At 38.8% G+C, this 14914-nt stretch overlaps 1 protein-coding gene across 6 annotated transcripts in view; it reads left to right on the forward strand.

Annotated features, from left to right (window-relative positions):
- EPHA6 (EPH receptor A6) overlaps window positions 1-14914 on the forward strand; it is a 917633-nt gene that overhangs the window by 709717 nt on the left and 193002 nt on the right. For all 6 annotated transcript variants that reach the window (XM_050957100.1, XM_050957118.1, XM_050957110.1 and 3 more), the window contains one exon: window positions 10423-10608. In XM_050957100.1, coding sequence (XP_050813057.1) covers window positions 10423-10608 — 186 coding nt within the window. The remainder of the gene's footprint in view (window positions 1-10422; window positions 10609-14914) is intronic.

Raw genomic sequence — 14914 nt, forward strand, 5'->3', positions numbered from 1 at the left:
CTTTTTGTGTATGTTTTTATGTTGGAAGAAAGAATTGCAGATACCAAGATTGGTTTTGGCACAAAATTTAAGAAGTCTTGTGCCATGGTCTGTCGTTGTTCCAGTTGTATGTGGGCCGATGACTGTTTCGCTACCTCTTCTTTCATTTCTGATCTGGGCATTAAAATCTCCCATAACCAGGACAAGATCATGGTTCAGTATCTCTTCCATTACATCATTCAATTCTGTATAGAATCTCTCTTTATCCTCTTCATCTGCATTGTTTGTTGGAGCATATGCCTTGACTATGGTGCACGTAATGTGCCGAGATTAGAATCTAGCTACCAGTAACTTATCTGATATTGGCTGCCAATTCATAAGTGATTTCTTTGCAGAGCTATTCATGATGATTCCTACACCTCTCTCATGTTTGTTTCCCCCTGAATATAACATTGTTTTTTCTCCAGATGTTACCGTACCTTGATCTTTCCATCTAACCTCACAAAATCCTAGAATGTAAATTTTATATCTGTTCATTTCTTTGATGACCTGCGCTAATTTTCTTGCACTGTTTAGAATTCGTACATTCCAGGTAGTTATGAATGTACTCTTTTTGGCTGTCTGGATTTGGACCATTGAGTGGGTGACTTCCCAGTGGATTTGATCATCCACAGTCATATGTGCATCTGAACACTTTCCATCCTCCTCAGGCTGTGATTTTTGGTTTATGTGAGTAGTTTTTGCAGCTAGAATTTTTTTTTTTTTTACGATGATGGGAAGCCGCCCCATCAACCAAACCTCCTCCTTTTTGATCCGGGCTTGGGACCGGCACGGAATCATGAAATGAGCAGGGTTGTTTCCTTGCATATGGCACTCTTCCTCGCTCACCTAGGCAACCACAATCTAGCCCTAGGTACCAGAGAAACAATTCTTATTGGCTCTTGCTAGGCTGACTCCATGCACCATGTTAAGACCAGGAAGGATTTTATTTGCATGAAAATTGATATTATCAAGATATTTTCACACCCAGTTTAGTTACAATAAATAAGGTTGACTTTGCTAAAGAGCTTGCTAAGTCATTCCACTCATCCCTTAGCAGGCAGCAGCAGCTGCTGCTCAGACGATAAATATGAATCCTTCTCTTCAAACCTGCGCAACTAGGGCAGATACATAGATAACACAATTTCAGCCAGATCAAATATACTGCAGAAAGCTATACAGCCAATACACCAAAATTTCCATTTGCTTTATCTGGCATTTGTCTGTAGTTACTTGTATAGGGTGAAAACTAAAACATTCAAAATAATAAAATTCATTCTTGCCTTATGGATAACAACTCCTGATGTTTAAGTATTTTTAAATTAATTATGTACTTATGAAAGATGTCAGATGACACACTATCCACAAAACTTATAAAGCATGGGAAACAACACTACTCGCTACTCTCCTCTGACCAATGTTTTTACATCATTCTCCATGCATCACCTCTATAGGTGAGAGGAGATTTCAGTTTCCATGGCCATTCAGTTCTTGGCCTCTTTGACAAGAGACCAATTTTTTAGACTTTTATTGAGGTAAGACAGAATATTAAATGACTGTAAAAACCAAAGGAAAAAATATTCTCCAACAGGATTAGAATCATGCTTTTCCTAGATCTAAGTCTGATTCCTCAAGTTTGAAGACTTTAGCTAATAAATAGAAGCTAAGAGCCAGACGTCAGTGAAGTCGACATCTTTTCTTGCTCAAGGGAAAGCTGCTGATAACTAGAGAAAACTGTAGAGTTCGCTAACTGTTCAGCTTTAATTATGTGCAAATGATTCTTGTTTTAGTGGCGTAAAACTGACTTTCCCTATTGTACAGTTGGCAGAAAGAAGTTAATTGAGCAGTCGAGAAACTTGTTCTTTGCAAACCATGCAGTCCTCTCTTTCAACTTGTCAAAAAAGATGTCATGTTTTGTTTAAAGTAAAATAGGCTTATCCAAGTGCTTACCACTCTAGCAGCCAGTACAGGGTTACCATATTGGATCAGTGCATAGAAACAAATACAGCTGCTACTGCTGAAACTATGAAATGTTACCACCAAATGCAGCAAAAACCCATTGAACTGGTGCTAATCATAAGGCATTTAAATGGGGATGTGGGAGACCAGATGGCAGATCAGAATATAATAGGAATACATGAGCTGGGTATGAGTAGGTGCCTTTCCCTAACATAGCACTCTCTATGAGAAGTTCAAAATTCAGCACTTTTCCTAACAACAAAAACAATAGGATAAAGATCAGCTCACTGGGAGGCACTGAACCGAAGAGAATCAGAATGTCTTCTGGAATGCTCCTGAATGCGGGGGAAGGGTGTCCATTGCATCATTCCTTAGGCTGGTGCAGAGTACTCCCCATGCTCTCTATCCAGTCTCTGCTGGTTGAGTGCAGAAGGAGCAGCATCATGGCTACACCCCCTTTCCATCTTCCATGGTGTGACTAGTAGTCCTTTCACACAGAGGGACTTAGGGGCTATTTTCTGACTGGAATATGCCTGAGCGTGTAAGAAAACAAGGAATGCACTGTGCACACTCCCAAGCTTTTTCACCTTGTCTTATCTGGCCTTGCAGCCTCTTGACCCACCACTACATATGCCTCTGGGTCTGAATCTCAATTATTCTAAGACCTCTTTACATTCCCTTGCCAGCATACACACACTTTAAGGTACTTTACACTGGCAGTGTGTTGTGAAGGAGCCTTAAGATGCTTGAGAATTCAGGACTTTGTGTGCGGAGAGAAAATGGATGATATTGCAAGCAGTGTCACGAGGAGGGAAGATATACAGGGACTTTATAACACCTAGGACAGTGCAGAGAATTCAACATGAAAGAGAGTCACAATCAAGTCACCCAAAAGGACTACATAGCAGTGAGAAGATGGATCAAATTGGGGAGAAGTAGTAAAGAAATATACAAACACATCAGTGATCAGTGTGGTGCTTGACTGAAAGCAACAAGTAGGAGACACCATCGACTGTTTAATACAATGTGAGCTTTTAAAAGGTTTGAAGCCAAGAGTGTGTAACATCAAATTAAACAGCAATAAAACTTGATCAGAGGCAGTGAGAAAAATAAAAGGAATGCAGTGCAAACCTGTGCTAGTAGCAAAGTAGAATAATTAATTTCACTCTCAAAATTATACCTATTGCTGGAATGTAACCACCAGTTTACAGTCATTTAGTTGGTGGTGATGCTGTAGAGAATAAATGTGAAATTTCCCAGGATGACTCATTTTATCATTTTTTTTTACTGGGAATTTTCCTTGCTTTAAACACCTCATCTCTCCATTCACCAATCTTCACCATCCAAGGGAGTGAGACTTTTAAATTTTCAGTAGTATGTTTAGAAAGTACTGCTCTGATTATTACATTCATTCCTGTCATAAACAAAATCTCTTGAGCTAAACATATTGTCTTAAACAGCAGCTGCTTTACCTTCACTGTTATAATCTGCAGACAGTTATGAACATATCTCTGTGTCAAACTAAATACCCTATATTGTTTTGTGAACACTTTTGACTGTAAACTGCACTGTACCTTCACTTTTTCCTTTTTACTCCCATATGGGATTCCAGAAGGTCTTAGAAGAAGATTAACATTGGAGGACACTCAAGAGGTTTTAACTTGAAGGGTCTTCCACTAAAATGGAAGCATACTAGGACAATGAGCTGGGGGAGTCATCAGAGAGGGGACTGAAAGGTTGGGTGGAAGAGCAGAACCAGAACAGGAGATTATGCAGGAGGAGAATGCGGAGAGGAAGAATCCTTGGAAGGTCATTAACTCACACTCAAAGGACTCTTAGGAGGGGTGAAGAAACTGAGGCAGGGATTTGCATGCAGGTTTTTTCCCCCCGTTGGTCTGTATATCTCTTATGTGTGTCCATGAGTAGAGTGCGATTGGTTTAGAAAGTCCTCTGGCAAAGTCTCTGTATAGTTGCTTTAACAGTCATTAAACCACAAAGGGAGAAATAGTAATCTAGAGGGGCCACAGCTTCAGTAGAACTCTGGGCATAAGTAAGAGCTATTGTGGGGAGGCCTTTTGTTTCAGGGATTAGGCAGTTGGACTGTGGAACTTCATCTCTCAGATAGCGAGTCTAGACAGAGAATCTCCACCCGGAGAGCATGTCTGGATTCCCACAGACAGTGCTGAGACTGCCCAGACGCAGCAAGCCCAAGAGCATGTGGGATCCAGGGTTGGTTCCAAACACTGCAGACTGGTGAGCATCCAGCAGGGGGAGTTCAGCTAGGATTATAACAGGTACTGCTTTAACTACTACATTCATTCCTATAGTAAACAAAATCTCAAGCTAAAATCTCTTTCTTCAATAGTAGTTGCTTTGCCTTTGCTATTATAATTTGCTAAAAGTTATGAACTTACTGCAGAAATGTTTATCATGGAACTTTTTAAAGAAATCTAAGACTAAATGAATACAGAGCATGGGATACCAACCTAGTTTATCCGTAGAGTCTTTTTTCTTCAGGAGTGATCCCTTTGAATCCAGCAGAGTGATCATTAGGGCCATCTGAGACTTTTATAATGATGCTTATTTCACTAGCCCATATTTGCCACCGCTGGTTCTTCCATCATTCTCTATCTGTTCTAATTGATTACTTAGCTTCATTTCCCCTGTATAAGAGATGGCTAGAAAATGGAAATCTCTTCCCATGAAAAATTTCACATTTAAAAAAAAAATGTTGTCCAAACCAGAGTCAAAACTGCAATATCTTTTGTGGGAAGGGATTTCAGGAAAAATTCCACTTCAGTTCTCCTGAAATGGAATGTTTTGGCTTCCTTGAGCAGGAAGTGAAATTGACAAGAGTCTTTCAGCCTGCCTTCTGGAGAGCTGGGGTGCTTAGTCTCACAAATCCCTCGCAGCTGTAGGAGCAGGAGACACAGAGATCTGGGGTGCTCAACCTCTCCAGCTGCTGAGCTTGCGTGAGTGCTCCAGTGCTCTGCCTCTCTAGCTGCTGGAGTTGAGGGGAGGCTGCACATCTGGGCTCTCTGACTCTTCAGCCCCAGAAGTGGGAGACAGACAGGGAGGGCAAAAGCGCAGAAGGCAAGAAGTCAGGGTGCTCAGCCTCAGCAGCCCTCCTGGAAAGCTTTAGTCTGTTTCACTTTCTGCCTGAAATTGAATGGTGCCTTCCAGACAGGCTGCCATGGAACCATCCTTTCAATTGTCGCAGGAAATTTTTCAGCAAAACTGAAACTGTCGCATGGAAAATTTCAATTTTGTGAAAAGGGCATTTTTCGTTGGAAAAACTTTCTGATGAAAAATTCCCACACAGCGTCGCCCTATATCTCATGCTAATACCTATGGTAGGCTTTCAGTAAAATCACCATATGGAATGGGGAGACTGGAAGCACCAATACTCAAAATTCAGTTGTTTGTTAGATATCAGATGGGGCATGATCATTGGGTTGCATGTACTTGACACTGAATCACTGAACCAAATCATGTTTATAGCAAGGACTGACAAAACACATAATGGTTAGTACTAGAGCCCCAAACATTTTGTTTCTCCGGATACATTGATGCAAATCTCACAGAGCAGATAGAAAATGTGTCTGCATATATCTGCATAGGGGTATTTGAGTTTTGTACTTCTGAAGGGAAATTTCTAAAATTTTCCGAGGAAATCATTTTTAAAAATCCCCGTTGTGCAGATCTCTCGTGTGTGCATGAGTGTATTTGATGGTGGTGGCTCTTTAACTGTTGGTTTACAATGAGTATTGCCAGAAATGAGGCAAACATTCATATTACTGCTCCTGAGCAAATATTCATATCCTTATATGAATGCAACAGATGACCATGTGGCTAATATGGTAATACTGATTTCACACCTAATACTTGAAAGTGACTCAAGATTGTAATTGTCAAGTTCTCTGAGAAATGACATGGATGTAGAGGTAGGCAAACTGAGAAGCTGAGAGGAACAACTGACTTAATCTTTGAAACCATCTGAATTACTCTCAGTGAAGCTGGTCTGGAATTTTTGATGAAATGTCTTCCCCCTGAAAAAAGTTGGTTTGTGAAAACCAAAAATTGTTCATAGAAAAAAAGTAGTTTTTATCAATTTCTTGACTTGAGAGAATGTTGCGGAAAAAAGGTGTCAAAATTGTTTAAACATCCCGTTATGACATTTTCTAAATGAAAAATGTTGGTTTCTCAGTTGGACAAGCCTTTTTGTTTAGGAATTAGTTTACTAATTATAGTGAAAAAAAAATAAAAAAAAAACTAGAAAGGTTGGAACTGAAGTGAAGTGTTTAGAAATTATTGAAATATTTTGACTGACCCAAGCTGAAATTTTTTTTCGTTTGTTGACTTGTGAAAATTTTCAAGATTTCAACTTTTCATCCTTATTCTGAATGAGAAGAATTTTCCAAATTGTGAATATTTTCCCATGATGGGAAAACAGTTTCCTGCCCTGCTCTAAGGTTCAGTGCAGGACCAGAGCGAGAGAAGAGAAGGTGGCCAGTTTTGACTTCCAGATCCGTGGGACTTCTGGGAGGTCAGTTCAGCCCTTTGATACTTTAGAACAGACTCAAAACCCCTCTTAAGTTACCCTGGTTTATAACAACTGCTGGGGCCATTAAGCTGGCCAGGTACTGCTGGAGCACTGCAACCTCTGACCATGCCCTCTCTCTCCCTTTCACAATCTCCACCATGCCCATATGCTACATAAATTTAAGTGAGTTTAAGTTTCATTGCAAATAATTTACAAAGTTCCATTAGCTAAATATTATAGAAAGTGAAAGACTCAAATTAATTTTCCAAGTAACTTTATAAGATTAAAAATGTAGTAAAAAAAAGTCAAAGTAACCATTAACTTACATCAATATGTAGGATTGGGGCTGAACACGGAAAGGCATTTTGTTTGTTTGTTTTCCTTTTAAGGCACTATACTCTGGTGAATAAACACTGTCTCCATTTAAACCAGTCAATAAGCTCAATTCTCTGGTGTAATTCAACTCCTTTGACGTCAAAGGAGTTACATGAGAGATGAATTTAACTCAATATGCTTACACAACAAGACATATATACAGTATGTCTAAAACACAAAAACAACAAAAAACCCAGCTACAAAATTTTTTGCAGGAAAAACCTTCCTGGGGCTCTCTTAGGTTAATAATTGCAGTGATGCACAGTGGCAACTATTTTTAATCTAGTCTAAGCAATCAGTTAAACTCTTTAAAGTACACAAGCTATGTGGAATGCACAGTGAAACACAATTCTCTCTTTCCTTTTCAAGTGAAAACTTTATCTTCTCTTCTTGTTAATGGAAAATATTAGTTTTGATTTCATATTTGCATGACATTGTCTAGGGAAGCAAGCGCTTGTTATGACAATGGAGAAATTTAGTTTGCTGTATCTTTAGTAAACTAATGTATCATCAAATGAGAGATCCAACTGAAAAATACTTTAAAAAAAAGTGAGGAACACACCTAAAACACAAACAGAAAAACAGATATGGAGATCCCAGTGTACTGTATGCATTGATAACATCAATCCTGAGACCACTTACTGAACTGAGTTATCTAGTGGGATCACAAGGAACAGAAAAGACACCATTTCTTTATTTGACACTGGGTCCCTTCTATAATACATAGAAATATAATTTCTGCTATAAATTTTACTATATACGGTTTTCTGTTATGTCTGAGAATCCAAACAGGATATAACTGTAGCTTTGGTATTCTGGAATTTACCAGAAGTAGTCAGGGAAGTCCCAGACTCTCACAGAATACATGACCTCTATGACAGAATCATATCCTTACTGGTTAGAGAATGCTTAATCATGCAACCCTGACATTGTCATAGCATAGCATATAATGATGTGTAATATCTGTTTATTTTATTTATTGTATTGTGTCCAGCACTCAAAGGCTTTGACACAGGATGTCCCTCAAAATGTATATTTTATCATTTTAATTCAAATCTATCCTTTAATAGTGTTAGTTCCTTACCTCATGCCCCGAAGCATAAAAGTCATCCTTGTATAGAGGCCCGGATAACCCAGTGGAGATCATTCACATTATGGAAGTCACATGCTTTGTCTATAAGAGCAAAAGTGCAATTCTTCTATTACTTATAGATCAGTATTGATAGAAATTTAATTTGACTATATTTGCTTTGAAGAAGTCCTGGATGTACCATGTTTCCTGGACTCTGGTGAAAGTCATGAATTTCATTAGCATCACCCCCAACCATCCCATCCATTATTTCTCAATAGCTGTGTGATAGTTCAGCTCTAGAGAATAGACGTGTTTCTGAAATAACTGTGTGCTCCTATTCCAGTTGGTCAGAGTAAACTCTTATGGATTAGCTGAACACAAAAACATATATATTTTTTCAAAATAGCTTTTTTAACATAAAAGCAAAAAGCATTAAGGCTGCCTAACCTATACAGGCATTCTATCTCTCTCTAAACTATACAGAGATAGAATAATAGAAATGTAGAGCTGGAAGGGCTCCCAAGAGGTAATCTAGTCCAGCCCTACACTGAGGCAGGACCAAGTAAATCTAGTCTATCCCTGACAGGTGTTTGTCAAACCTTCTCTGAAAAACACCCAATGCTGGGAATTCCACAACCTCCTTTGGAAGCCTATTCCAGAGCTTAATTACCCTCATAGTTAGATTTTTTTTTCCTAATATAACCTAAATCTTCCCTGCAGATTAAATCCATTATTTCTTGTCCTGCCTCCAATGGATACGGAGAACAAATGATCCCCATCCTCTTTATAATGGCTCTTGACATATCTGAAGACTGTTATCAGGTCACCCTCCTCCATCTTCTTTTCTCAAAACTAAACATGCCCAGTTTTTATGACCTTTTCGCATAGGTCAGGTTTTCTAAACCTTTTATCATTTTTGTTGCTCTCCTCTGGACTTTCTCCAGTTTCTTCACATCTTTCCTAAAGTGTGATACCCAGAACTGGACACAGTACTCCAGTTGAGGCCTCAGCAGTGCCAAGTAGAGTGAGACAATTGCTTCTCATGTCTGACCAATGACACTTCTGTTAATACACCGCAGAACTATGTCAATCTTTTTTGCAACTGCATCAAATTGTTCACTCATATTTAATTTGTGATCCACTATAACCCTCAGATCCTTTTCAGCAATTCAACCACCTAGTCAGTTATTCCCTATTTTGTAGTTTGCATTTGATATTTCTCCCCCAAGTGTAGTACTTTGCACTTTTCTTTATTGAATTTCATCTTGTTGATTTCAGACCAATTCTCTAATTTGTCAAGATCATTTTTAATTTTAATCCTATCTTTGAAAGTTCTTGCAACCCTTTCCAACTTGGTGTCATATCCAAATTTTATAAGCATATACCCCACTCTATTATCCAAGTTATTAAGGAAAATATTGAGTTGTACTGGACTTGAGACTGACCCCATTAGATACATACTCCCAATTTGGCAGCAAACTATTAATAACTACCCTTTGAGTATAGTTTTTCAACCAGTTGTGAACCTACCTTACAGTAATTTCATGTAGACCACATTTCCCTAGTGTGCTTATGAATTGAGAATGTCCTGTGAGACAATATCAAAATCCTTACTAAAATGAAGATATATCACTTCTACTGGTTCTCCCCTACCCACTTGGCCTGTAACCCTGTCAAAGAAGAAATTAGGTTGGCTTGCCATGATTTGTTTTTGACAAATCCATTTCTTATAACCCTATTATCCTCTAGCTGCTTACAAATTGATTGTTTAATAATTTGTTCCTGTACCTTTCCAGGTATCAAAGTTAGGCTGACCAGTCTATAATTCCCTGGTTCCTCTTTTGTTCCCCTTTTTAAAGAAAGGTAATATGTTTGCCCTCCCCCAGTCCTCTGGGACCTCACCCATCCTCCATGAGTTCTCAAAGATAGTTGCTAAGGGGTTAGAGATTGCTTCAGCTAATTCCTTAAGTAACTTAGGATGAATTTCATCAGGCCTTGCCAACTTGAATGCATCTAACTTATCTAAATATTCTTAAACCTGTTCTTTTCCTATATTGGCTCGCGTTCCTTGCCTTGTGTTGTTAATATTAATTGTATTGAGTATCCTGGTCAGGTCACCATTAACCTTTTTAGTGAAGACTGAATGAAAATAGGCATTAAACACCTCAGCCTTCTAGATGTCATCAGATATTAGCTCTCGTTCCCCACTAAGTAGAAGACCTATGTTTCCTTTGTCTTTCTCTTGTTCTTAATGTATTTATAGAATCTATTCTTATTGTCTTTTATATCCCTTGCTAGGTGTAACTCATTTTGTGCCTTAGCTTTTCCGACTTTGTCCTTACATTCATAGAGTCCTAAATTCTAAGGCCAAATAGAACTATTATGATCATTGAATGTGACCTCTAGAAAATGTGAATTGTCTGTTAACAAAAGTATTTGCTCTTGTTGGTTTAAGGTGAATTTGGAGAAGTATGCAGTGGACGTCTGAAGACCCCAGGAAAACGGGAGATTCCTGTTGCCATTAAAACTTTGAAAGGTGGCTATGTGGACAGGCAGAGAAGAGATTTCCTGAGAGAGGCTAGTATCATGGGACAATTTGACCATCCAAATATTATTCGCCTCGAAGGAGTTGTTACAAAAAGTAAGTTATTAATGTATTTTAATTGTTCCCTGTTGTGCCCCTGGTTTGGTATCAAAATTAAGGGCATCTTTCATGTTAAAAATAAATGGGATTGCATTCCACAATAATCACCCAAACCAACAGTGTATGGAAGTTACTATAAACTTTGGGGCCAGTATTTTAGAATAGTGTAGGATATGTGTATTTAATAAGGGATGCTACATCTCTGTAAAAATCCACCTCATTCAAATAATACCTTTAGAGGTTAATATGAAATAGGATTGCAGTGTTATCTACTGGAGAATTTAATATAAGAGAGGAATCTAGAATCCCAAGTATTGTGAACATGAAGGCAAATTACCTTGCAGAGATAGGAAAGTCATAGCTATATTTTTTGTTCTCCACAGCCACCCACTTTCTGTCATTCTATAGTGTTACACTGATATTAGTATCTGAATGAACTCATTTCCTATCTACAAGAAAGTAAAAGTTTAAACACTTTGTTAAAAAATTGTTGTACATTTGCAAAGCCTTCAGGAAAATGTTATGAAGAAAAACAAAAACAGTTCATTCCCTATTTTTAATTTAGAATAATCTATTAAACTTCTTCATCTTTATTCCTGTTCACAAGAAGCAAAAAAACAAACAAACAAAAATAATAAAATAAAACCCTTATTGTTCCAGCAATACCCTGATCATCTTAATCCATATTTTTGTTAGGTTAAGAAACTTTCTAAAGAACTAAAATGCACAGTGACTACTTAAGTCTGAGATGAAAGTCCTGTTAATACGCATGAAATTTATTCATAGCAAACTTTTTGTAACAATGAATTCCAAGCCTCAGGAGGCATGATATTCTCATGAAATCCTTGCTATAACCAACTCATGATATTTGCTGATTTGCAATGCTTCCTTATGTTTATTTCTCTCTAAAAGTGGATTTAGACTTTATGAAAGGTAATGACTGATAGTATAAAGGAGTGAAGTCCTTTATGTCTTTATGTCCAGCATCGGCAGTGCAAACTTTTCTGTTATCACCCCTTCAAATTGTCTAACCTAAACTTGGGAGACACTATGTACTAGAAGTAAGATGGCAGGCTGGTTTTCTGTGGGTAAGGCACTGAACTGGAACTGCCACAGACTCACTGTGTGACCTTGGGCAAGTCAATCTCTCTGTGCCGTGGCTCCAAATCTGTACAATGTGTATAATAATGCTTCCCTTCCTCACAATGGCATTACCCTGATAAATTCATTAATGTTTATGAGGTGCTCAGATATTACAGGGATGAGGACCGTATGCCGTAAGCTTCCAGATCAGTATAGTTTGATCTTTATTATTGTTCAATCATTAATCACTCTGCTGAAACTAGCAAGGTTGCCCATTCATGCCAGGTAAGATACCATTGAGGGAGAAAAGCATGGTTGTGTGAGATATGGAAATCTGTAGGATCTTAACTGAAAGCAGCTGCTTGTTTTGTGTACACTGGTAGATAGCTATCCAATAGCAATAATCACTTTCAATCTTTACCAACCTGGGCTGTTTATGAATGAATGTCATAGAAATGACTTGACTCCGTATCCCATCTCATTAGCTGATTCAACAGCGTAACTTAATTCTGAAAGAAGCTAGGGATTGTGATTCACGGTAGTTGTTTACATTCAGTTTCATGTTGCATATCTAATAGAATAGAATATACTTTGTGTTTAATCTTTGCCACACTTCTAAATTATCTTATTTATAATGTATTGCATCCATTCTAATGAGAAGTGGGGCAGGAGTTAGAAACAATGAAACCAGTGCAAGTCTTTGTTCCTAGCAGTGGACAGGCAAATTTGGGTCTTACATCACCTTAAATAATTATGATAATTAGCACTTATTCTTTCCACTAAGGACTGCAGATACCTTACTATTGCTTTTAGAATATTTACCTAAAGGTGATACAGGAGTATGTGCTCCTGTGACTTATAGTTATAGTTACACAAAAATGTATTGCTGTCAGATTATAATAAAAATCTAGTATTTTGATCTTTAAAAAAACAACTATGTAGGATGCAACAGGATTAATTCTAGCACTGTTTTATTGGTGCAATTGGGACTATATTGACAATAAATTTCACTTTAAATGCTAGACTGTGCAATTTGCACATAGCATGAAGTAAGGAGCTGTGCAGAGCTGACCTACTCTGCAAGGAGGGGTTCCAAGTTCCCTGGTAAACAGAGGGAGCATGCACTCTGCTGCAGTCCTTCTGCTTCCCAGCATGTTGTGGTGGTGTAGCCATAGCTCCATCTTCTCCCCTCACTGCCTCCTTTGGGACACCATATGCCTCTGGTGGGTAGTGTGTATGTAGTCCCTGTGCTTTCTTGAGAGTGCAGAGTCTGCAATTCTGCCAACACAAGCCAAGAGGGAAGGAAGCTTTCTTACTCCCACTGTGAACTCCTAGAAAGGTGAGACAGAATTTGTCCCTAGATGCCTTGTTTGTTGATAAAATGATTATAAGGTGCTTTGTCTTAAGAGGTAGACTGATAACAGCAGAAACTGTTTATCTGATATGCATCTCCATTGCACTAAGCTGTAGAGATACATCTGATAGAATAAGTTTGATTAATAGAGTTGTACCGCAATGCGAGGCACATACTTTCCCCTCTAGTAGCCCTCAGCTATGTAGCTGTAGCCATTGCTGGTGTATATTGCATCAGTTTGCAAAGCAGTACTCTCCTTAACTAAATCATTGGCTATTGAACTACAAAAAAGAAAGTAATTGATTGCAATAAACAGAAGAGCGCTACCAAACAAGTAATTATTGACTAGGGAACAGCAAATGCTTCCATGAATTACACAAATGATAGATCTTACATTGCATTATCAAGTAAGCAGAAGTTAGCGTTTAAGTAATAGTATTCCCCAAAGTTGCTGTGTGTGTAGTCTGTCAAAGAAAAGAATGCTATAATAGCCCTTTTGCAAATGAATAATTCTGCATTTAAAGGATTTATTCAGCAGATGTGTAATTTCCTTTTCTGACTGTTGTCTCTCTTACATGTGCCAGTCATGCCCCCATCATGACGGCAGGGAGAGATGGGTATAACTCCTGCACCAGCTCTGTGTCACCAGAGGATCCAGTTACAGTGTGATAGTGTTCCCATGGTCCATTTTGTTGGCTGTAGGAACACTTTCTGTCAGCAGTGCAGACCAAAGCAGGCATGCCACAGCACAGAATTTGGGCCCAGCAGTTCATTTACATCACTACCCAAAGGGCCAGACACAAAAAGGAGCCATTGCTTACACTGGATTTATTTCAGAAACACTATTGATTTATGTGGATTGCAATAAAAAGGCCATTTGTTGTCTACAGATCCACTCAAATATGCTTGTCTAGAGCAGTGGAGAAAATCCATGTTTTCCTTTCAGGTCAATCTGCTGTAGTGATGATGTTAGGTCTACCTTTGGGAGCCCTGGTCATGAGCCACTTTTTGTTTTTCACTCTGAGTATACTCAGCTGAGTTTGTGTTTCTTTAGCCACACTGACAGCCGTTCATAAATGGGTGTTGGAGAGGTCAGGAAGCTGCTTGCTTCATAGTACTCATGTCGCTTTGACCGGGATCCGAGGTAATCTGAGGTTGCTTAATTAGGGCAAACTGCAAAGAATGGGGCAGACAATCCCCAAAGCTGGTGGTTATTCCAATACTTAGTTCCACCAAGCTAGCCAAAAACAGTTTCTATAATATCTTACTGGTTATACAGAAGCCAAACACATTTCCCTTAAAAACAACCCAGCCTTTGGGCTCCTTCCAGACAGCCAAGTCATAGAATCATAGAATCATAGACTTTAAGGTCAGAAGGGACCATTGTGATCATCTAGTCTGACCTCTTGCACAATTCTGGCAACAGAATCTCACCCACCCACTCCTGTATCAAACCTTTGTCTGAGCCACTGAAGTCCTCAAGTCATGGTTTAAAAAGACTTCAAGGTGCAGAGAATCTTCCAGCAAGTGACCCATTCCCCATGCTGCAGAGGAAGGTGAAAACCCCCCAGGGCTTCTGCCAATCTGCCCTGGAGGAAAATTCCTTCCCGACCCTAAGTATGGCGATCAGCTAAACCCTGAGCATGTGGGCAAGACTCACCAGCCAGACACCCAGGAAAGAATTCTCTGTAGTAACTCAGATCCCACCCCATCTAACATCCCATCACAAGCCATTGGGCATATTTACCGCTAGTAGTCAAAGATAAATTAATTGCCAAAATTAGGCTATCCCATTATATCATCCCCTCCATAAACTTATCAAGCTTAGTCTTGAAGCCAGATATGTTTTTTGTCCCCACTACTCCC

The sequence above is a fragment of the Gopherus flavomarginatus genome, chromosome 1 (genome assembly GCF_025201925.1).
Source record: "Gopherus flavomarginatus isolate rGopFla2 chromosome 1, rGopFla2.mat.asm, whole genome shotgun sequence".
Classification (NCBI taxonomy): domain Eukaryota; kingdom Metazoa; phylum Chordata; order Testudines; family Testudinidae; genus Gopherus; species Gopherus flavomarginatus.